Source organism: Plectropomus leopardus, chromosome 18 (assembly GCF_026936395.1).
Source record: "Plectropomus leopardus strain MGB_pleo_1.0 chromosome 18, ASM2693639v1, whole genome shotgun sequence".
Lineage (NCBI taxonomy): Eukaryota > Metazoa > Chordata > Actinopteri > Perciformes > Serranidae > Plectropomus > Plectropomus leopardus.
In genome coordinates, this window is record NC_142193.1 from 5,623,494 (window position 1) to 5,648,074 (window position 24,581).

The 24,581-nt window shown below is 37.9% G+C and overlaps 2 protein-coding genes across 2 annotated transcripts; both read right to left on the bottom strand.

Annotated features, from left to right (window-relative positions):
- Nucleotides 1–29: 29 nt before the first annotated feature.
- On the bottom strand, nucleotides 30–9,481 carry LOC121956202 (ceramide synthase-like). Its single transcript, XM_042504337.2, has 6 exons — nucleotides 7,988–9,481; nucleotides 5,858–5,941; nucleotides 4,040–4,265; nucleotides 2,919–3,014; nucleotides 2,459–2,568; nucleotides 30–1,967 (listed from the first exon to the last, which is right to left on the bottom strand). Exons 1-6 carry the CDS (start codon nucleotides 8,104–8,106, stop codon nucleotides 1,745–1,747), a joined length of 858 nt encoding a protein of 285 aa, XP_042360271.2. The 5' UTR covers nucleotides 8,107–9,481; the 3' UTR covers nucleotides 30–1,744.
- A 113-nt stretch (nucleotides 9,482–9,594) lies between these two features.
- On the bottom strand, nucleotides 9,595–24,244 carry nlk1 (nemo-like kinase, type 1). Its single transcript, XM_042504535.2, has 12 exons — nucleotides 23,520–24,244; nucleotides 22,057–22,477; nucleotides 21,113–21,242; nucleotides 20,975–21,030; nucleotides 20,473–20,579; nucleotides 19,534–19,619; nucleotides 19,210–19,419; nucleotides 17,536–17,637; nucleotides 16,153–16,239; nucleotides 15,839–16,037; nucleotides 15,094–15,187; nucleotides 9,595–14,819 (listed from the first exon to the last, which is right to left on the bottom strand). The coding sequence occupies exons 2-12, from the start codon at nucleotides 22,362–22,364 to the stop codon at nucleotides 14,771–14,773; spliced, it is 1,428 nt and encodes a 475-aa protein (XP_042360469.1). The 5' UTR covers nucleotides 22,365–22,477; nucleotides 23,520–24,244; the 3' UTR covers nucleotides 9,595–14,770.
- Nucleotides 24,245–24,581: the final 337 nt, after the last annotated feature.

The window sequence follows — 24,581 nt, forward strand, 5'->3', positions numbered from 1 at the left end:
GTCGCTTCCCCCAAAATGTAACGGTAAATAAAAAAGGAAGACCGGGGGGAAACAGAGAAGTAGACTAACCAATACATCCATGAGAACGACACCTTCTATCGGATTTTAACCCCTCACTGTCAAACAAATAATCAAACAAACAATAGTCATGGAGGAAGTAATCCGAACCCTTTACTGCAGTAAAAGTACTAATGCCACTCTGTGAAAATACTGTTGTAAGTAAAAGACTGCATTGAAACTAATCAAAAGTATGTTAGGGACTGTTCCGTACTTGTTAAATGGGAGGAGGGGGGGGGCTTATTTTTATTTTTATTTTTATTGTAACCCTGAAGCTAAATTTTTTTTGATGTGTCCACCATTACCTCCTTTATACACTTACCCTTTTATGTTTGAAAGTTAAAGTTGAAGACGAAATCTTGCGGTTGAAAAAAATCTCGATTATTCACGCCATTTAAGAGTGCCGATTAGTTTGTGCACATAATTTATTTTTGGAAAATTTTTAAATAAGTAAGTTAATAAGTAAATGAGTCACAGAATAACATGATTTTGATGAAATATCACTTTTTTTAAGCTTAGATGTGTTTGTTTTTTTCTGACAAGCGTTTGTCGCACGTGTCCAAGGACCGCTGGGAATTTAAAAATCCAATGCTAATTTCTGTTTTTACAGTTTCTTGCTATGATAAATATTGTAATTTAACCACTTTTTTTAAACAGAAAATATGCCTTTCAAACCAGTATGTTTTTTTGTTAATAATTAAAAAAAAATCAGCAGTAAAATAAATACAAAACACAGCCATTTAAAGTTTTACACCCCTCCCCTATGCCAAAAAAAGTCCCTTCCCTATGTTTAAAAATTATTTCACATGCCTCCTCCTTTTTGTACCACCCCTCCCTCCTCATAAATAATGAACATTCCCTAAACATGATCAGGAAGTGTACTTTAAGTATCAGTGAAATAGTCAGAATTACCCAGAGCCCAAAGTGACGCTTTCACCATGTTTGTTTACAGAAGTCACACCCCAGCCACCCCCTACTCTTACAAATAAAGTACAGTCCCGACAGAAACTAAAGCTAAATATACAGAGTTACATTCACATGTCTGAGTGCTTCAGAACAGTATAACACAAAGACAAGTGTATTTAAGGTACTTTAAAGGATTTAATTAATCATTAAAACAGTATAATTAATGTTCTTCACTAATCTTATTGTCTTGAGAAAAAAATTAAATCTGAAATTATTATTTGTATTATTGAGTTAGTCATCTGAGTTAATTAATATCATTAAGGGGCATTTTAAATATCCACTTTGTAATCACAAATTGTCCTGAAATGAATAAATCTTTTTTAAACAACCAAAATCACATCATTTTGTTTTCACTGATATAAATCACAAAGTATTGATCCAATGATCAAAACCAGTTTTTGGGAGAGAGACCTGCACTCTGTGTTGACATGTCAACACAAACGTGATTAAAAGTCTGATTTCTCTCCGTTCCTCACCTGGTGAAAGTTGTTTGGGATGAACTTTTAATGTTCTTCATTTCAGTCATCAGTCAGACTTTCTCTGACTTTTTCCATTTGAGACGGCTGCTTCACTGTCACCCTTTATTCACCTCTCCCTCCTTTCGTTCAACTCTTGTCTTACACTCACCGCTTCTGATTCTGAGGAGAAGCACCCCCTGTGCAGTACACATTTGCAGTGTCAGCTGTTTAGGCTCATTTACTTCCTGTTCTCATCTTCAGTGTCAGTCTGTGTGTCTGTCCTCCTGATGAGACCTGCAGCCGTTCAGGCAGCCATCATGCTCGGCCTTAAGTGACGATTTTGAGCGCCCTGCGGTGGACAGGCGTAGAGCTCCTCTGCAGATCAGTGTGAACCAGTAGAGCTGGAGGGGCCACAGCAGAGCGGCCCCCAGGTTGCACTGCCACGGGGCCACCAGGGGCACTGTGTACAGCGGGATAGATGCGTACCTGGAAGACAAAGTAGAGGCTGTCAGAGCCAAACAGAGACATCAGAGACACTGATGGGTTCCTCAAATTAGCAACCTCAAACCTACCCAAAAAATGGCAAGACATTAGTTTAAAAATAAATAAATAAAGAAAATTACTACTACTAAATAGTTTTTAAAAGAGAAGAAAAAACAACAGACAAACAAAAAAATGAACAACCGAGAAAGAAAAAGGGGGTTGGAAGGAACTGAAAAAAAGAGTATAACCATTTTGTAAAAGAATTTTAAGTATATAAATTTATCTCTTAGGAAATCATTTCCTAAATCTACTAATTTCTTGCAATTTGCAGGACATTTCTTGCCAAGTTAGTCATTATTTTTTCTCCCCATGTTTTAAAAGGAAACCGAACCAATTGGCTCAGGGTTAAAAAGTTTAAATTCTTGTTAGAGGCATCTGAAGGCAGCAGAATTCAAAGGGTTAAGTTCAGTGCTTGAGTCAGTGTACTCAGTTACCTGCTGTAAGCGTAGTACAGGTAAGGGAAGAGCAACACTCGACAGCAGAAGAAGGTGAGCAGCATGAGGACTCCGTTGACTTTGTGCAGCAGAGTGTGCTGCTGTTTGTACTGAGGAGAGAAGACAGTCCAGAAGGAGTGAAGGAGACACTACAGAGGCTGAGAGGGGACAAATTTCATACCCTTATCTCAGGATCACAAGCTGATTTTGTTGTTGTTGATTGGACATTATTTTCCATCTTTGGTTTTCAAAATGAAAAGTTCTAAAACACCTAACTTGATCAAGTTGGCTTTCAAAATTAAATATTTCAACTCTAGTATTGGAGTTGGAACTGTTGCATTTGAATTTAAACATGAAACATTTAGTTGATTGTAAGATTTTGACAGTGTTTTGCCTCCATACATGTCAATAACCACGAAAACAGAGAAACAACGCATATTTTAGAATATTAGCATTTTACCTGGATCAGGACTTTTCCCAGACAGACGCACGGTGTGCTGAGCTCAGCCAGAAACAAAACACCCTGGAAGAAATCACCTTTCCCCTGCCTCCACAGCTGACACACACACACACGCACACACACACATAAGCACGCACAAACACACACATACACACGTACACACACACATACGCACGCACAAACGCACACACACACGCACGAATAAAGGCATTCTTAATATTAAAGTCTCAAGAAGGGGCTGCAGGCAAAGTGAAGAATTAGCAAATCTGTAACAGGAGAATTTACTCTAAACCTTTAGAACCTGAAAAACAAAAGAACAAAAACATACAGAGAAATGACAAAAAAAGTGCTTTAAAATGATAATAATTCTGCCACGTGATTTTAAATATGTTATATTCCATCCATCCATTATTATAAATATAGTTTTCTTAACATTTTTCCCTTGCTTTTAAGGAAATAATTAATTATTACCTAAATTTACAAAATCTTGCAATTTGCAGGACATTCCTTTTCAAGTTGCCTTTTTTCATATTTCTGAAGAAAAAAATCAAACCAATTTGCATAGTGTATAATATTTTTCAAAGCTTGATTTTGAAAAGCACATTATGTGTGCAGAGTGATATGAGTGTGTGTAATATTAAAGCAGGTCCTAAGGGTTTAATATAATGTTTATTTTTTTTACAGTTGAACTTTAATGTAAAACAAATGTGACATCTTGGTAACTAACCTCTGAATTATTAGATTGCAAAACAGTCTTATAATTAATTAACACGAATATTATAACCTTCATAAAGGAGGTTGTTTTCATAGGAGTTTTGGATTAGACTGCATTAGAATTAGCAGGAGTACCTAATAAACTGGTCACTTAGTGTATATAGTAAAAATAAGTCTGAACACTGCAGCCTCTACTGGACAATAACAGTACTGGAGTTTTTTGTAGTCTTTGATTGTAGGTCCAATACAGTAATTCAGTAGTTAGTTGCCAAAATGTCACTTTTTTCCTGACACATTAAAGTTCACCTGCAGAGTTTTATTGTAAACCATCATTTATATGCAGTTTTTATTGAAAATGTAGATAAAGGACCTCAAACAATAAAAATTGTCACTGTTGCTATAGTTACCAGTGAGGCGGGGAAGCAGAAGGCCACCATGAAGACATGATGCAGCACCATGAGCATCTCTCTACGCAGATAACCGGCCACAGCGCCTCCCTTCGACCTGACACCTTCCGCCTTCTCCTCATGACCTTTGACCTGCAGCTTGTGCCAGTAGCACAGAAACATGGCGTAGATGTCATAGGCAAAGTACGGCGTGGCAAACAGGATGTAGGTGTTGGTCAGCCAATGACTGAGGAGGAAACAGGAGGAGAGTCAGAGCTGACCAAAGATGCACTTTGATTAAATTAACATATTTTAACAGTATATAACAGGATTTTGAAATTTTTTTTACTGTCTTCTGACTGCACCCGAGGCTAGATCACTATCTGGGCCAAACGAGCAAATTACTCTATCTGGTCCCCACAAAGCTCCAGTCTGACTGTGGGCCAACTCATTTTTTGTGTGACTTTATTTATTTGCATTGTGCTAAAGTATCTGCTGACATGATTAGAACCTTAAAGTGGCTCCTGCCTAATAAATGATCTAAAACAGAGTATGAAGACCTTCATTATTTTTATTTTATACTTTTGAGATTCCTCTATGTTAATGTGTTTAAGATTAAACTTTATTGTTAAACAGCAGCTGCTCCCAGAGTTCCTCACTGCAGTTCACTGTGTGTGTGTGTGTGTGTGTGTGTGTGTGTGTGTGTGTGTGTGTGTGTGTGTGTGTGTGTGTGTGTGTGGTGTGATTTGATAAACAAATGTCTCTTAGACAAACCTCCTCCCTACTTTGACTGGGAAATGAAGGAGCTGACAGAGGAAATTTAGGATTTATTGAAACACCAGCATCCCCAAACACAGACACACACACACACACACACACACACACACACACACACACTTCTTCATTGTTTCATCTCCCATCACCCTCCGTGTGCAGGATTAGGCCAGTGATTTCTGTGAGCGTCTTAAAGACTGAAATAGCTGTGCTGCTGCAGATTGTTAATTAGATTACACACTGACTGAGGCTTGCTTTATACACAGGCAGCTCCAGTGTGACATTTTTTTGTGTTAATACTGATATCTTTTTTTTTTCAGAAGTACAAAACTCAAGCTTTCAACTGTATTATCTGTAAATAAATTAAACATGATCACAAAACATTGATAGAGCTGTCCTGGGCAGAAAAAAAGAATGAGATGTATTTCTATTTAAAGGTCCCATATTGCAAAAAGTCACACTTCGATGTATGTTTAAGAAAGAAAGCTCAAAGACAGTTATTATTCATGTGACTCGCGTAGTTCTGAGGAAGCTACAGGCCAAACGTACTGCTCGATATGAATAAAGTCACAGTAAAGTTCTTCAGTGTGCAGTGGTTGATTTAGTTTTTCTTCAGGTGTTTGGATCATTGCGCTAAACGAAAAGTCAGGGGATTACTAAAGTTATTACAGTTCATCCTGCGGGGAATATGAATGTCTGAGCAACATTTAATCACAATACATCCTATAGTTGTTGGCATGTGCGACTCCAAACGAAACATGAACCTCATGATGGCGCCACGGGAAAAGTCTGAGGATCACTAAAGTCAGAGGCATTCATCCTCTGAGGAAGATGAACGCCTGAACATCAATTCATTTTAACCCATCAAATAGTTGTTGAGATATTTTAACCCGGGACATCAGATGCAAGTGGTGAAGCTAAAGGACAGAACTATTTTATATTGACAGCATAGGTGGGGCAGAGTAAAACGACATGTCACCCAGACCTGATGTGTTTTAATAGTTTTTGGACAATAATGGAAAAAAGAAAGAAAAAAATCTGAAAGTTGAAAGAAAAAGTCCTCACGTGTCCTCCACGACGTCCCTGCAGGACGAGGCAATGATGCATCCGGCTGACGAGGCCATGACGGCCTGGATGGACGACACCAGACTGAGAAAACATAAATAATCTGTTGAACAAACAAGGCTGTGTGTGCTTTCATTCAGGACATCAAAAAGTGTTTGTTAAAGTGCCGGGGAGGGACAGCTCAGTCTTCACTCAACGTTCACTCTGAGCCTGGATCCACATCAGTTTTCTTGTGCTGCTTTTAGACGCATTTCTCAAGCTGTGTGAGCCTTTGACACCCAGGCAAATTTTTTTTCCTTTGAAAACGAGGAAAAACTTGGCAAAATAAAGACCCACAAATTGCAAGAAATTAGTTAAAGGTTATAAGAAAATGCCCTAACAATTAGTTGAGGGGAGGATTATTGTATTTTTTTAAAGGGAATAATGTCCAGAAAACTATATTTATAATTAGAATGATTTTAGATAGAAAATAATTTTTAAAATATGTCACAGGAAGAAAATAAAATCTATAAAATGAACATGTATATATTTTTTTATTTTCAGCAATTATTTTTGCTTATTTTCAGGTCATTTTCTTGTAACAAATTTTTTGGGCCATGTGCTTGTTGCCTTCTCTCCTTTTATTTATTTCTTTCTTTTAAAGTAATCAAACCAACTTGCTCGGGTTTTATAGGGTTAACAAATCTCAAGCTATTTAACAAACCTTACATTGTTTGAAAGCACTAAGTTTAATGTTCTGCCTGCGTTGACCCGCTTTTATACAGTGGTCCTGAGAGCTCAATGTTATGAAAAACAAGCAAATAAAATGTTGGGCTTCATTGCGACAGCATTTCTCACAATTTTTTTAAAAACCAAACAATCAAATAATTTTTGGAAAAAAAAATCAACAGATTAATTCCATAATTACAATAATAACTGTACTTCAAAAGGAGCTCCACCTCAACCAGCTACAACATGAAAATCCTGCTTTTACATTATTGCACAAGTAATAATCATATTCTAATGATATAATGTATAGTATAACAATCATATTTTTAAGTACTTTACTTGATCACTTTAATCACTTTAAGTACATTTTCCTGATCATATATACAAATCTTTATTAACCCTTTGAAATCTGGACAGACATCACTTGTCTTGTGCTGGTTTCAGTTTTTCAGTTGCTCTCACAATATTTCAACCTTTGACCCCTGAGCTAATTGATGCGATTCCTTTCACAAACATAGGGTGGGGGGGGATAAGCAACTTGATAAGAAATGTGCCACAAATTGTAAGAAATAAGTATGTTTAGAAAATTATTTTAAAAAATCTGGGGGAAAAGGAAAAATGTGTAGGGAAAATTTTTACTTATAATCATCATAATTACAAATATGTTACAAAAGTATTTCAAGGGCTTTCCCAGTTTTTAGCAATTTTCTTGTACTTTTCACTAATTTCTTTGTTAATTCGTCTTTCATTGCTTACTGCCTTCTGTCTGTGTTTAAAAAATAAATAAAAAAGAGGACAGTTCTCTCAGCTTTTAAGGGGTTATGCAAGTTAACATTTAAAAAAAGGAGAAACAAACAAACAAAACACATTCCTTCTGTGTTTGACCTGCAGTGTTCATTGTTTTCCATTTTTCAACTGCAAATTGCTGATGATTTTCTTTACCTTTTTGTGTGTTGTATCTTTTCATGGTAGTTCATTAGCAAAATAAATGCACAAATGAACCCTTCGCGTGTTTTTTTTTTTTTTTTAAACTTGCAGCATGTTGAGCTCTCAGGGCCACCGTACTTTTATGATTCCAGAGCAACAGAGACAGGTTGCTTGTTTGTAGCAGGAGTCAAAAACGGTAAAAAGCACTATAAAATTGAAATTAAATAATAAAGACATTATTGTTCTGTAATTCATTTTCAGTGTCACTGTGAAGTGTGACTTTTTGATAATAAACTACAAATTCTCATCTTTCATTTGAGACCAGGTTCAGAACTGTGATCAAGAGTTAAAGAACAGTAAACTGTTAAGTCATTTTCAGGTTTGTGCAGATTTCATGATGAAGATTCACAATAAAAATGTCCCACAAGGTTAGAGAGAGTGCAGGGCATTAGTGTAAGTCAGTGTGTGTGTGTGTGTGTGTGTGTGTGTTCTTACCGTGTAGAGACAATGGCAGCGTCCCCCTCGCTCCATCCCATCATGTGTTTGAGGGTCTGTTTGGACAGCAGGAAGAGTCCCGGGAAAAAGACGGAGCCAGCAGCCATGAGGGCCAACATGATTCACCTGTGTGTGTGTATTTTTGTGTGTTTGAATATGTGTGTCTGTGTGTGTGTGTGTGTGTGTGTGTGTGTGTGTGTGGGTGTGTGCGGTGAGTGTTAACTGAGGACAGGTTTGCAGGAGCTCAGAGAGGAGGATCAGCTGGGAGGAGCAGCCACCTGTCAGCAGAGGTGCGGTGAGGGGGGCGGGACACACTGATCTGTGGACAGTAAAGTTACTCAAGTACAAATACTTAAGTAGAATTTTGAAGTACTAACAACTTATGCACCTAAGTATTTTCCACTTTATGTTACTTACTTCTTCTACTCCACTACATCTGGGTAGGAAATATTCTTCTTTTTTTTTTTTTTTTTTACTGAATTATAGTTAATAACATCAGATGAAAAAAATTAACCCTTTGAAACTTGGAGCAATATCACTTTTTTTTACGATTCTTTCTGATGCCTTTCACAGGTACCCAGAGAATACTGGTGCAATTTCATTCAAAAACATAGGTTAAAAGGCAACAATCCACTTGGTAACAAATGTCTAACTTATTGCAAAAAATTTATAATTCAGAAAAATATTTTTAAAAAGCAAGGTTACTGCTTGGGGAAACGGGGAAGAAAGGGGAAATGTATCATAATAATATATTTAAAATTATTTTACATAATTATTTATTTTTAATTATTATTTTTATACACTATTCCCACTCATTTCACTTTTTTCAATGTATTTTCTTTTTTTAATTAATTCATTAGTTTATTTGATTTTCAATAATTGTCACTCAATTTTCATGTACTTTTTTTTCTAATTTCTTGTAAATTTTTGGGTCATTTCTTCTTTGTTGCTCATTGCCTTTTTTCCATGTTTTTGGAAAAAAATCAAGCCAGTTTGCCCAGGTTTCAAAGAGTTAACCAATACGGTAGTAAAGATACAGTACAGATACAGTATAGATTAAGCTACCAAGTATTATATTCAGGGTTCCCACACATTTTCTAGGACAACATTTCTTTCTACTACTTTTCCATGACTTTTCGAGAATTAATAACAGTAATTCAGTAATACACACTAATCTGAAATTGGACAATCAGATTCAATCAAATGTGAGTCTTTAAAACGAAGTACACGTGACAGCTTTGTGTGAGGTGAATATAAGCTCAAAATCCAATTTGAAGTTGGCTGAATTTTGTTTAGAAATTATAAAATAAAGCGTCTGGATGCATAGGACTCTGTAAACTTGTGAAAAAAAACATTTGCATGTTATGAAAACAAGTTGTCAATGTGCCAAAAAGATGCTTTCACAGCCGAAAATGTGTTTTTATCAAGAACCAAACATCTTTTCAGCACATCCACTATGTCTTCTCACAGATTTTAAAGGCTCTATTTCCAACCACATCCTTTGAAATTCAATCCAAACCTCCCCCCCTCCACTCCTTTTCTGGGCCGATCGATTAAAAAAAATTTAGGTCAAGTTGACAAAAGAAGCGATGTGTGAACATTAGAGGAATATTATCCAGTGTCCATTTATTTATTTATCATTCACTACTTTAACTCTAAACATTTTTTTTAAGAAATTCAAGTATTTGTTGGGAACACAAGTCAAAAAACAAACAAAAAACTTTTTTTTGTTGCTAAAACGAAGACAAAACATCAGTTTCATATTTATAATAATAAAAACATCAAGTTTCTTTTCATAGAAGAAAAACGAATCTAATTTCTAAAGATGACCAGCCGTCTCTCTGTCCGTCCGTCCGTCCGTCCGTCCCGCTCTGCTTTGATCGTCTACAGACGCGAGCTGAAACAAAGACTTGTTCACTCATCAGCTGATCTCTGAGCAGTGTTCAGGGAGGTCATCTAGTTTAAAAACAGTTTCTCACCTGAAGGATCTCTACTCAACACAACAACAGAAATAAAGAAAGAAAAGGGAAAGTCCAGAGGGGGAAACATTTTGAATAATTGTTCCCTGAAGAAGGACATCTGAGCTTCAACTTGACAAATCCCGAGCCCAGATCCGCATTTCTATCATAAATGTATTTGTTTTGTTGTATTAAGTATTTATTTTATACAGAAAAAACACTATTTAGTTATTGGACAAAACGTTTATTTATTTTAAGTTATTTTTTAAGCAAAAATCTAATATTTTATTTTATGTAATTTGCTTTCAGTCAACTGATGATATCTTTGGGATTATCCGAGGAAATTAAGTAATTTAAAGACATCTCTGTGAAGCTGCAACAGATTTTCTTTTTTAATTTCATAACATTTTAAGATTAACAAATGTTCAAAATAATTTTATGAGCTTATCTGAGAAGTTGCAAAATATGCAGACAGAATGCAGCCTCTGAATGTCTGAAGACGACATTATTCTATAAATTTTGTTCTAACTGGAGCTTCGTCAATGCTGTTTTTAATGGTTCAGTTTAGGCACTCAGAACTCTTCGGTGGTGAAAGATGGTGGCCGCAAAGAAATTTCAGACAGGTTGGTTATATTTTAACTGAAACCATCACATTCCCCAAACCTTTAAAGTGCTATTGTTCCCTAAAAATCTGACCACAGATGAATGTTGTGCACATTTTTTCGTAGAGATTAAAACATTAAAAAAAAAAAAAAATGGTTGCCAGATCTGATCCAGGCAGCAATAATGTTTAGGGAACTAATTCAGCAGTTTAAGAGAATGAAGTTGTAACCTGAATCTACAGTTAACTCTTTACTGTTACGCATATTTCTGGGAACAATGTTTCTGTTATATATGATCAAAAACAAATCAGTGGTGACGGTGTGCTGAGTTTTATTCGCTTTTTTTTTGTTTTTTATTTATGCTTTTAGGGAACAATTATCAAAATGTCCTCCCGCCTCTGCTTCTGTAAAAATCTAATCAGATCACAACAAACAAAAACAAAACTTCTAATAAAAATCACTTCCTAAAGATGAATTAAATTTTTTAAAAAAATTACCACAAAATGTACGTTTTCGTCATCGCCGACAAACTCAACCAATTGCACAGCATTCAAACCCAAATGCTCTCCATGGGATAATAAATATACACATGCAGATATACAAGTCGGCCTCAGTGAGGAGCTGCTCACAGAGACGCGCTGTGTTCCTGTAGAAGAGGAGCTGAGGTTTCAGGGGTTAGAAATCAGGAAACTGTGAGGGACCGACAAAGACGCTTCAGGGGGGCCCGGAGGCTCAGGGGCCCCGCCTGCTGGAGGTACAGGACATGTACAAGACTCCTTGCGACTGATGAGCCACGCGAACTAAACCAGGAGGTTCCTTCAGTGTTCTCTGGAGCTTCAAATAAACCAAATGTGGATTAAAAAGCAAACTCAAAGGTGACAGAGGTGTATTTCAGCACGTGATGAGACAAACTGAGGTGAATGTTGAAGTGGCCAGCCATCAGCTGACCAACATTGTTTAAGTTCCATTAAAAAAAAAAAAAAAAAAAAGGTTTCTGTAAATGTTCCTGCAGTCACAAGAAACGAAAAACTCACAGGGGGGCACCAGAAACCAGGAGATCGTACTGATGGATTTACATGTTTCACAGCTTTATCTACACTTTACGTTACTCCTCAACTTTTGTCAAAACATGGACTTCACTTTAAGTTTGAAAAGAAACTTGCACAGATTGGTATGTTTCTGCAGATGTTTGTATTATGGTTGCATGTTTTTTGTAGAAGGATGTTGACCGAAATAGCTTATTATTAGCTGAGTCAACATGAGAAAATAGCGGGGGAACTTTGTTTTGCATGATTTAATTTGTGAAAGCAACAACACAACACGTTTTCGTGATGTTTTGAGGCTAACAACGCGAATCGCTGCTTTAAGGCTGAAAAGGCTAAAATCAAAATTAGAAAAAAAAGACAAGTTCTTCATATCCTGATTTTGTTTTCCATTCTTACATTGAAAGTTTTTTTCAAATCTGACAGGGAGAGAGAAACAGTTGTTTTCAATGTTCCCCTTTAAAGGTCCAGTGTGTATGATTTAAAGGGATAAACTGGCAGAAAATGATATTTACAACTATGTGTGTTTGTTTTTTAAATTAGTTAACAATCACCTGAAAATAAGAACCACTGAGTTTTGGTTACCTTAGAACGAGTTATTTATATCTACATACAGAGTGGGTCCACCATGTTTTTCTACAGTAGCCCAGAATGGACAAATCAGTCAGTGGGTCTAGATGGAGCCTTTTGCATTCTTGTGTTGGTTCTTCCGTGAGCTTAGTTTCAGTTGACTGCATTCTGCAAGCTCATCACTAGATGCCACTAAATCCAACATATTAGTGCTTTGCCCTCCTGCCATTTTGCTTTGATTTATTCACACAGTTTTATTTTCAGTGCTGTGTCTGTGACGTTTGTAGCTTCATTGTGGATGGATGCTGCTTACAGTCTGACATCTGATAGCCACCCTCTTTTAAAAGTCCAAACCTCACCTAAACACTGTACCCCAGAACATCCCGATCACAGCAACCAAAAGAAAAAAATGAATAAATACCCTCAAGTGGGTGGTATGAAAGGATTGAGAGGGATTACTTTGAATGAGTCTATACATTTTTTAAAAGAAAAATCCTGTTTAGTGTATCTTTGACTTCAAAATATGCTTCTGGTTTTATTATGGTTGACCTCAAGTTATTCTGGATTTCCATATTAGAAAAAGAAAAATTCATTTATAACTTCTTTAAATCTGAATATTCTCTTGATGTTAACGTAATACTTTGGGGTTTTGGACGGCTGGACCAAACTATTAATTGATAAGAAAAAAATATATAAAAAATGTTGACATTGATGAATTATCAATCAATCTGCAGAAAGTTTCTCATCTTTGCGCGATTCACTGAACTCAAACCAAACTTTCAGGACGATTTAGTAAGTTGCAGTTAAAAAGTTAAACATGTAAAAACCATCAGAGTTCACTTTGGATTTCACGGTGACACAAGAAAAAAAGGAACCCAATCAGATGGTAGATTATTTAGACACCTTGGCATTTGACCCTAAAGTCAGTTTGTCGTCACAGGACAGAAATCTATTCAGATGTAATTCGCATCTTCCACTGAACATCTTACAGTGCAGAATCTGATACGGCTCTTTACTGATAATTCAAATCACGAGGATCAATACTGGTGCGTCCTTATGTGGCTTTGTACATTTCATAGTCTATAAAACGGGACACCTGAGCCTTAAAATAAAACAGGAAGTAAAAAAACGACAAACTAAAAGAACAAAAAACAGCAGCATTTCACCGACAACATCCTTCTCTCAAAAACCTCACACTGATTCTGAGCGGCGGAGCTAGGGGCGAGGAGCGAGCACGAGGTAAAAGAGGAAGTAGTCACTGAATGTGGAGGAATGACGTTAAAGGTGTGACGGAGGGTTTCACTTTACAGATATGCACATATCAGTTCTTTTTGTCTTTCAGGGGAGGTCTGAGGTAACAGAGATGCTAAAAGGGTGAGGACACACACTCTTCAACAAACACTCAATAAATTAAGAAATTTAGAAGAAAAAAAAAGTCATTTCCTGTTTCTCTCTCCACTGGTGGGACAAAATGTCAAAGCCGAGGAGGTCTGCAGGAAAGTAAAAACCACGTGGTGTGTTAAAATAATACATGTAGAGCTGGGAAAGAGAAAACAAAAAAGGGAAAAAGAGGTGCCAAATATTTTTGGCATCTTTCTATCCGTGGAACACCTCTTCAGTCACACTTTCCTGTCGTAACTTTCAAAATAAAAGAGTTTGTGATCGCACAGACTTTAAAAACTGTGGGGGAATGAGTTTTTTTTTCTCTCCTGCTGAATGAGCCAAGTTCCTAAAGGTAAAACAACACTGATCCAAGACCAGACAACTCATCGAGAGGAAACAGAAGCTGCGGTAAAAAACACAACAACAACAAAGCTAACTGTATGTGGAGGAACACCGGGGAACTCTGACTGTGGTCAAAACCTGCTACATCTGTTAGATTGCATTATTAACGCCGTGTCGAGGCGTGTCGAAAACACAGTGAGTGATGTGTTTAAATGCATTTCCGAGAGAAAAGAGAAAAAAAAGGAAAACCTTGGCGGTGTCTGGCGGTTAATCGTGTCGTATTATTTGGCGGGTCGTGTTTGGGGCATCTGACCCAGTCATTAAGTGAGTTTCCAAAAAATCCGGTTGGCAAGCAAGCACGCTCAGGGTGTTTTACCGCTTGTTTAAATTAAACCATATTGCACAGGGTTGGAATGACTTCAAAAATCAACTAAGCAACAATTCTACCAAACAATTAAAACCATTATTTCTCAATGTCTCCGCTAACATCGATGGAAAGTCCAATCTAGTACCAAGTTCCTCTTTCTTATTCCTCCTCAAGCACTTCAGCAGCATTTTTTTATATTCAGCACCGGAAACGCTTCGAGCATCAGCTGTTTGGGTCGTTAAAAAAAAGTGAAGCGGTAGTTTTCATATTCTGGTAACCTTGTAGATTTGTAAGTGAAAAAAAAAAGGTTGAGGATTTTTTGGAGGCGCTCAGGTGGGTCAGCTGTTTTCCCCCTCTTTTGTTGGGAGTGTTGTTTTCTCTTTGCATCTCGCCAGGTATAAAAAAAAAAACAAAAAAAAAAAAGAAAAAGAAGAAAAAGACCCAATTCTTCAGTATTTTCTCGGCCAGTAAATCCTCTCTTAAACTCAGCTGTCGACTCTCAAAAGGAGGAGGACCGTTCATCTCTCCTCCTTCCTGGACACCTTGGAGGAGTGCCATGCAGTGGACCTGAGGACACAAAAACACATTACAGTCATCCATCTGTTGAAGTGCAGCATCTTAAATGTTGTTATTCATAACGGATTAATTCAGAAATGCCTTGATATAACAATGTTGCCTTAAAAGTGAACTTTAGTAAAGCAGGCGACTGTTTCGATTTATTATTTAGAGCCAACAGATGCAATTTAAACCAACTGTTTTCTGACTGACTAAAGTAACAGCCTCAAACAGAACACTCATTCATTATGGGATCAGACTCTTCCTCTTCCCTCCGCTCCCTCACCTGATGAAGGTCTTGAAGGCGGCACTCTGAGGGTTGATGCACAGCGGCACCCGTTTGCCCTGCTGATGCTCCGTGATGAAGCGATGGATTAACTCTAGTGTTGGGACACAAAAGGACACCAGCAGTCAGGATTTACAAGCGCAGAAATGTAGAGGTTCCCAGCTGGTGGGTCACGGGTCCAATCTGAATGGACCGCAAGTGACTCGCATCCATGTCAAGTTTGTGAAAAAGATGCTTTATTTTGAAAAATTTGAAAATTTGTAAATTTGCAGCACAGAGATTTGTGGTCTCCCTGTAGTGTGAGTGAGGTCATTGCCCTGTTCTTAGTATTATGTGACCATTTTTTCCCAAAAAAAAGAACAGGCCTAAGATACTGTTACTTATTTATCAGAGGAGGTGGGAGTTGAGTGACTCAGGGAAAATGCATTAAGCTTTAGTTGCACACGATGCATTAAAGGACCATCAGAACTTTTAAATTCCAATGATAATTTCTGTTTTTACAGTTTATGGCTGTGATAAATAGCTTCATTTTGGCAATGTTGGTGGGCCAACAGGTTTCATTAAAAAAAAAAATCACCCAAAATCTTAAAATTAAAAAAAAAAAAAAGAGCCTAAAATTTTTCATTGAAAAAGATAATCTCCCTTAAAGAAAAAAAAAAAACAAAAATCACCAAAAAATTCTAGGAAAAAGAAAACTGCAAAGTTTTTAAAAAATCACAATACAGCACAATTCACATTTGTGTACCTTTTCCCTGCCACACGGATAGCAGACTGTTCTCGTAGCTGTGACTGAACGGCCGCTCGGCGACCGGCTCAAAGTCTCGTGTGTAGACTCGCCCGCTGGGAACAGAGTAGCAGCACTGACACATGCAGGTGTGGTAACGCAGACGTCCTTCGTCCAGGTATGGGTGAGAGAGAGCGTCGCTGCCAGAGATTCGTTTAGCCTGGAGAGAAAATACAAGAAAGTTACCAACATGTTATTTCAATTACATGAGAGGTAAACAAAAACACCAACGTGTAATACAACAGTCTCCGTCAGTCGGTATCGTCTGAACTCACCGGATCAAAGACCAACATCCGACAGAGCAGGTGCACCGCCTCATGCGTGGCTCCATCAGACAGCATGTAGAGCACCGACAGCGACGGCTGAAATAATTTAGAAATAAAAGGTTTCTTTCATCAGTCTGCTGCTGAACTGGACAGTATCACCATTACCAGCAAATAACCTGTGTCAATTTTTCAGCCATTAATTTTCCAGAAAAGGTTTACAGTTTACAGCTATGTAATCCCAGTGGGATTAACATCAATCCTGCAGCTTTACTGAGCTTTCTAATTGTTTTTTCTACTTGAAGTGTTTGTATGTGTGGATATTTTTTCATTCATAGTGGACCCAAATAAGCTGGAGATATGCAGCTGACTGTGCATCTGTCAGCTTGATTTTGTGCTTTTCTGCCACCTAGTGGACAAAATAAATAAAGCAGCTTCAAGTGTTTGTCTGAAAAAATGAATGTATGATGTATTTATACATACACACACACATATCTGCCTTGCCTATATATATATATATATATATATATATATATATATATGCAAGGCAGATTTAAGACAATTTATACTTTTTAATGCCACTCAGAACTCAGTTTAAGGCCAATAACTAAACTTGAAGGACAATTTTGTTTTTGCTGTAATGTTTATTGTAAAATAAAACAATAAAAAAAAACAACCCTTTTAAGAGTGGAACACATGGAAGACAATGAACATATAATATTGTCATAAAAGTATCTATTTAGTTTACCAGTACAAGTGGGAAAGATCTAGCATTTCTGGCCAACTTTCTGGGCAATTTTGTGTTTCTCAATCTGCATGTGAGAGTCTGCTGTTTGGATTCCCATCATGCAAACTTTAAGAAAAGGAATTTATTATTTTATTTAACAAAAAATAACTGTTACCAATCATATTGAGACTTTTCACTGCAACGTCAGAAAAAAACCAACTCATACGACCTTTCTTCCCATGTGTGAGCATTTTTAAGACTTTTGAAAGATTAATTTAAGCCAATTTAATCCCACTCCAGACTTTATTTTCTGATTAATAAATTCAGTGCCTTTTATGACTTTTTAGGAATCTTCTGGAACCGCGATATTGTTATCATATTATTTAAACCATTAAACATTGTAATGGGCTTCACAAGTCCTATATTGATCATGCTGTAGTGACTGCATGCTACAAACTTATAAAGATAACAGATTTTTTAAAAAATGATTACAACTGCCTGACACTTATTGGGAGCTTCAGTTACTTGCAGATGTTTACAGCTAAACCTATTTTAGATTCAAACAACAGAATAATTTCTGTAGTGTCTCCTCAGTGGAACATTTTGGTAAAAGAGAGCTTTTATTGGTGTTGGTGGATTCAGTGTGAGCAGACCACACAGTCACGTACCGGTTTGTGCGGCCCCCTCAGGATGTGGGCTCTGGCTCCTTCGCAGGCCGACGCCAGGGCTGACAGAGGAGGCGTTCCCAGCAGGTCTGTGATCAGATCGAGCTGCAGGACAGAACACGTGTTAAACAAAGAGCTGCACAAAAACTGTTTCAGTGTTTAGACTTTTGGTTGTTATGGAAAGTGATCCAATTTGACATTTTATAAAATGATTAATCATTTTAAATGATTATCAATTGCAGGTAGGGTTGAGCTGATGGAATTGAGAAACTTGAGTAACTGGATTATTTAAAATTTGTTGTTTAAAACAAAACAAAAAAAAAACACTGTGTTGGACTGAGGGTTAATACTGAGGCACATTGACTTACACTGTTGACACATGATGTGAAGAAGACAACCGTGGACAAAAGACAGGCCAGACAAAATGATTCTGAGTGTCCAAAATTTTGGACCATCTCCAGTGCATCTACTGTAAAAGCAGACTATCTTAACACAAAGCATAACATCTATACTGCAGCATCTCAGCAGGTGGTACCCAGTTGAGCACACTCAGGCCACTGAGGCCAATTTACTTTCTAGAGATAACGTGCTGTTGTTTTTCCACAAATGGACCAATCAATTGGTCAAAGGGTTGGCAGAGTTTCAGTTTTCGACAATTTTCTTTAATATATTCCTAGTTGAGTGTTAGTGCAGCAGTCATTTCAGGAGGAGTCCGTCAGCCTTTTAGTGCATTTGTGCGAGCCACAGCAGGAACAATTCATGAGCACTCATTTTAAATATGCACCTCTCCAAAGCAAATAAGGCAGAATTGCTGTTCTTTTGTAATGAGATTGGATACATGCCTGAATCGAGATAGTCATCTTTTAAAAGATGAATGATGCAGCCCTTCAAAAAGGTACCGAGTATTCACAAAAATAAGAGCATAATATACTTTTCCTTTCCTCTAAAATGATTTTCTTCCTCCGTACCTACATCCAAGCTAGCAGGTTTTGGTTCTAAAAATGTTCTGAGAATGGTACAGTGCAACCAATGCAATATTTTAGCACCGTTTTCAGTGGCCCTGAATGTTCCTAAAGTTAGAGTGACATTCTCTTTACTCTTTAACATTTTTGTTAACGTTTTTGTTAACATCTCACATTACATGTTCATTAAAAAATGGTCCGTTATCTCAGGCTTCAAAAACATGGTGTGAATGTCACTTTGAAAATGTTCTTCCTTTGTTCTCATTTAACATTGTGGCAATGTTTCATAAGGGAACATTCTTTATCTGTCACCTCTCAACATCACCAAAACATCCTTATAATGTTGCAGTTAAAATGTTACGTCTTATTCGGCTTTTCATCTTACGGGACCATAATTTGAAATGGTAAACATCCTTAAAATGTTCTTTGAAGATTATAATGTTTCTTTTAAAAAAATTACTGCAACTTGTAGGTAACATTAGCCAATGTTGTGAAAATGTTCCGTGCTTGCTGGGATGATACCAGGACGTGCCATAATGAGGCAAAATATCTATGATGGGCCACACAGTAAAAAAAATTAAAATGCTCCATGGTGGCACTGGAGTTGTTTTTCCTAAATCTTGTATTTACTGAAAGTACGGTTGGTTCCAGCAACACGTTGCTCAACGATGAGTCAGCAGGTACACTTAAATGGATGGATGTCACCTGATCTCACCTGCTGAATGGGGCTCTGAGCCTGGAAGAGGATGCGTCGTCCCAGCAGCTCTGCGAAGATGCAGCCCACCGACCAGACGTCGATGGCTGAGCCGTAGTGTCTGCAGCCCATCAGCACCTCCGGCGCTCTGTAGTACTGCGTCACCACTTCCTGGGTCATGTGACGGGACGGGTCAGGCTCCTCCACCCGCGCCAAGCCAAAGTCACAAATCTAAACAGAGAAAATGGGATGTGTGGGATAATGATCGAATTGGGTACTCGGTCCAAGCAACATTTGACACTCTATCAAACTCTCAAAGAACAGACAGACAATATCCAGGTTTACCTTGAGGAGACAGTTGCTGTTGACCAACAGGTTTCCAGGTTTGATGTCCCTGTGCAGGATCCCAGCAGAGTGCAGGTACTTCAAACCTGAGCGACAAAACGACAATCGTCAATAGTTTATTCTCATGTAACACCTACCTATTGCCCACGATAATGCTCTATATGAACTGTAAAATACAGTTTATCTACATTCACCCTGTCCTCTCCCTTTTTACCCTTCCTGTTAAATGAGGCTGTATCCCACTTAGAATTCTGCCAGTCCAATCAGATTTGGCCTTTAAATACAAATATTAAACAATTAAGCTTAAAGTAACTGTTTGTTGGCCTTTTTTGTTGTTGTTGTTGTTGTTGTTTTTACATCCTGAGCATGAGGGGGGCTTCCGCTAATAGTTGCGATCAGATCTGAACTCTGGGCTGGTAGCCTGAGAGCCCTGCTACTTAAAAATCCTTTGCTTTCAGTATAAAAAAAAAAAGAAAACTGATGCTGCCTTGGATGATTTGATGAAGCATAATTCTAACGTTTGCCGTTCCAATGTTCAAAATCAACCCAGCTATGTGCTTTGCTCATTAGATGAAGCGTTATCTTTAATACTGCTTATAACTATAGCCAAAACAATTTGTCAAACTAATCCATAAATTAATAGAAAATTAACATGCAATTATTTTGTCAGTGGATGAAATGTCTTTTGATTGAGAAAAAACTGCCGTCGACATTCTCTGGTTCTAGTTTTTCTGACTTTTTTCAGATATTCTACAGACCAAACAACTGATGGGAAATTTAAAGAATAACAATCTGTGTAAGTTGCAGCCCTACACACAAATAAGAATATCAATTTATAACCATAAAAACTGTCAATCGTCTCTTCTTTAAAAGTGTAATCAGCGACTACAGCAGCTTAGCTAACACTCCACCTCTGTTGGACTCAAACTTTCCGCTCACCTCGAAGGATCTGATAGAGGAAGACCTTGATGTGGTCGGTGGTGAGAGGCTGAGGAGACACGATCACTTTGTGGAGGTCGCTCTGCATCAGCTCTGTTATCACGTAGCTGCGGGGCGGTTTGCTGTCAAGGCAAATAAACGCTCACACACGGACTGACCTCCGCCTACATCAACATGATGCATCTCTGAGAACAGGTCTCGCTTTTTTTGGGTTGCTGAACAAGCGTCAATAAACAAAACAAGAAATGAGTCAACAACCTGTATTAAACATTCACTAGTGGCCAGCCTCACATCTGCAGTGATGAGCTGCATTTAGACCAGAGTGTGAGAGGGTGAGCGGCTAAATTAAGTGGAGGAAAAGGAGGACATGATAAACGATTTAAAGAAGAGAAACTGGGACAGAAGGCGTGAGGAAGTAAATTATGCTGAAAATGAAAGTGAACACTGTCCATATGATGGTTAATATACATTAGAAATAAATATATCTTAAATGAAAGGATACATTTCCTCGAAGCAGTCAATTTGTGGAGGCTGCAAAATGTCCAGAGCTGACAAAACCTGCAAAAACAGAAAAAAAAACATTTAGTCCATCTTGAATACCAACTAACACAAACAAGAAGCCCCCGCGTCTCATCATTACATTGTCATGCTTGAAGAAGCACAGCATCCTCAGCTCTCTGAAGACCCTCTTACAGGAGACCAGGTTCTGGAAGACATTAGGCATCTTCTTCAAAGCCACCTTACGACCATCACGTGGATCAGTTACAGACCTGAAAGATATTGAGAGGTAGTTTAGACACAAATAACCCCTGTGAAAAAGTATGTTATTTGGTATTTCAGCTAGTTTGATGAGACTGTTTTGTAGGCTTAGCTCTCCTGTAGTTTGACATGCTGTCAATAAAACTGCAGCAGTGAACAAATCAGCGAACAAAGTTGATAATTACCTGTTTGTGGTATTTTCATGCACAAAAATCAAACCTTCACTGGTTCAATCAAAATGAATGTGAAAATTTGCTGCTTTTCTTTGTCTTATAGGGTAAACTGAATATTTATTGAGTTTCGAACTGTTGGTCAGACAAAACAAGTATTTTGTAGACATCACATAGAGCTCTGCGAACTTGTGAAGAAAATTATGTGATTAATTGAGAAAATAATTCACTTTTGTAACGATTTCTATGTGTTTTGCCCACTAACTACACATTTTTCATTGCTTGTTATAATTTTTAAAGAATATTTGAGTATTCTGAGTTGGCTTGGTCCATCATCCAGATAACCACCTGTTTCCAGTCACACCAATACAAAGGTTCAATCTATTTATAGAGATTTCACACTCAGATTATGTGTGTGGTAATGTAGTTCAAAGTGTAGACTGATTTAAAAAGGACTTTTCTCAATACCAGACATCAATGAGCCACGGTGTTTACTAAGATGGACAACTTGTTTCATGAAGAAGAAGTCAAGAAGTCTTAACTCTCTAAAAAAAAACAAAACAAAAAGGGCCGCCAACAACAAAATGTTTAAAGGCAGTCATGGTCACCAGTAGTGCAGATTATGCATTTTTAGTATTCAAAACAGTATGTTTACCAGACAACACCAAATGCGCCATAACCAATAGGACGGTCTGGCTCCATCTCTGCAGGGCTGGGCACCTCACTGGCCGGGTTGCTGTAGGGCTGAGGCACTGCCGCTCCGCCGCCAGTGCTCCCTCCAAGGGCTGTGGGGTGACGAGGGGTCCCGGCTGGGGCAGTGGGTCCAGTCAGGCACGGAGTAGCGCTGAGGCCCGTGGAGGGGGCTCCACAGGAGGAGTTGACACAGAAATACTTGTGGCCCAGCTCAGAGCCCGGAAACAAATCTCCACAAACGGTCTGCCGGCCTGCGCCGTGAAATGCCATCCCTCCTCTCACCAAACCCCAGAAACAGTCCACTTTGTCTGCACCAAGCTCCTGCTGCGGCTGCTAGGCACGGGGGAAACAGGGCTCCTCACTCGGCATGATTTCTTAGTTTCCTGTGTATGCATACAAGGAAGACAAACACAGTTAGTGTGGACACATTCAGCTTAAAAAAGTGTTGTCCTGTGAGAGCTAAGGCTAGTACCAGGACATAGTTTAGCAGACTAAATCATATGCTGAGAGCTCTACTGGATGACAAACTGTAAGTACAGCTGTAGCACAGAATTCATCTGCAGCTTAAGCTTCTCCAAATACAAATACCATAAATCTGCTATTTTGATTATTTTGAAACATGACGATTTGCTGCTTTTTGTTGTTTAATGCATTACTAAACTGAGTTTATTTAGATTTTGAACTGATGATCATACTAAACAAGTATTTCAAAAGGCATCTTGGGCTGTGGGAACCTTATATGGACAAATCAGTCAAGAAAAATAACTGGTCAATGACGAAAATTATAATTAATCACAGTCCTAGGTTGTAGAAAATGAAAACCTTTTTGCGTTTTTCCTCTACAAATCACAGGATTTTCTTGCCTTTTTAAAGCATGTTTACATGTTTGAGTATTGTGAGTTGTTTTGGACCATCAACCAGGTTTCCTGTCATGCTAATACACTGATTAAGTCAAATTACAGACATTTTACATTAATGTAATGTATAGTTTTGCAGTTTAAAGTGTTGATTGATTTGAAAGGAAGTCAACATCAATGCAAAATGTGATGACATGACGCTCACCGTGATGGATAACTTGTTTATAGTCTCCTCAGAAATTAAAGAAAACCAACGACTGACTGCCCTATGATGTAGAAAATTATTTATTTGTATTATGTTTTACCTCAAATCACACTTCTTATCGATTAAACATGCCAGTGTATCGACGTCCATGTAAACATGCAAGATGAAGAATGTGTTAACACTGCAGACGCACAGAGGTTTCATTAAACGTTAGCATGTACAAACAAACGCATGCAGATCCTGAACCATGTCCGTTAAAGCTCAAATAAGTTCACAAAACGCTGTGATGAATGTGTGCGAGCACAAACGCCGATGAACACACTTTAAATCAGCTAGCTTGGTTGTTTTTTTGTTTGCTCTTACCTGTTTAGTTAGTGAAGCCGCTCGGTTAACTGAGCTAACAGGATCCGGCGAGCTAGCCAAGTTAGCTAACGATGGTCCAGCGACGACTCCACAATATGGAAAAAAATAAATGCTCCACTCGATGCTAACCTCAGCCACAGAAGCTGCAGAGTAACCCTCGTTAACATAAGCATGTGCATTAACGTTATTGCCTTTTTGTTTTAAATGACTGACCAAAAAATCCACAACCAGCTAGCTACCGTGCTAACCAGCTGTTCTTGCTAATAGGTTAACCCGATGATGACCCACATAACTATCATTGGTCGGGTACAGTGACCTACATATTTCAAAAAGAAAGCCTTTCCCTTGATAAATTCATTTAATGAACGCACAGACAAAAGCTCGGTTAGAATAAAGATGGCATGGCACGGAAACTAATTTCAAAAGAGACGAAGAAGGCAGAGTTGGATGCGGGGGTCCGGAGCTCCAACCCCGGCTAGCCCACCAGCTAGCTGCAGCTAGCTTAAGACTGCTCGCTAGCTGGCCATCGCGTCGAAATATCCACCGAACAAGCGTCCCATAAAGACAGTTGGTTGTGTTTTCTGGATGAATGTGTCTCATCCAGGAGGCCCTCTATAGTATCTTACAGATTTCTGTCCGCTTTTACAGCGGCTAGCTGGCTAGCTTGTCAAGTAGGAGGAGCTGGTAAAGCCGGGTGGGGGAGGGTTGATGCTTCTCACCCCGCTGTAAACAATGCTAACGTTAAGTTAGCTTCAGACAGAGCTGGAGGAAGTACTCAGATTACTTTTTGAAGTAAAGTTACTTTACCGCTCTGAAATTTTTTAAAAATAAATAATACATTTGTGGATACATAAATAAATGAAAAAAAAAACTAATTACAACTGAAAGACATGCATTAAAAATATCACTAAAGTAAAAGTTTAAAAAAAAGTTTAAGTATTAAAAGTAGAAAAAAAATATGCACACACGACACACACGTATACATATATATTCTACTTTTAATACTTAAAGCATGTTTTCGACACATTTACTCATATATGATATTATGATAAATATAATGAA

Coding starts and splice junctions, on each gene's coding strand:
- LOC121956202 (XM_042504337.2), bottom strand. CDS start 8,106: ATGTTGGCCCTCATGGCTGCTGGCTCCGTCTTTTTCCCGGGACTCTTC. Junction 4,266..5,857: donor AGGGACGTCGTGGAGGACAC/GTGAGGACTTTT, acceptor TTTCCTCCTCAG/TCATTGGCTGACCAACACCT. Junction 3,015..4,039: donor TCTGCTTCCCCGCCTCACTG/GTAACTATAGCA, acceptor TGTGTGTGTCAG/CTGTGGAGGCAGGGGAAAGG.
- nlk1 (XM_042504535.2), bottom strand. CDS start 22,364: ATGGCATTTCACGGCGCAGGCCGGCAGACCGTTTGTGGAGATTTGTTT. Junction 21,031..21,112: donor GCTTCTTCAAGCATGACAAT/GTAATGATGAGA, acceptor CTGTTTTTGCAG/GTTTTGTCAGCTCTGGACAT. Junction 14,820..15,093: donor GCCTTCAAGACCTTCATCAG/GTGAGGGAGCGG, acceptor TTGTGTCCTCAG/GTCCACTGCATGGCACTCCT.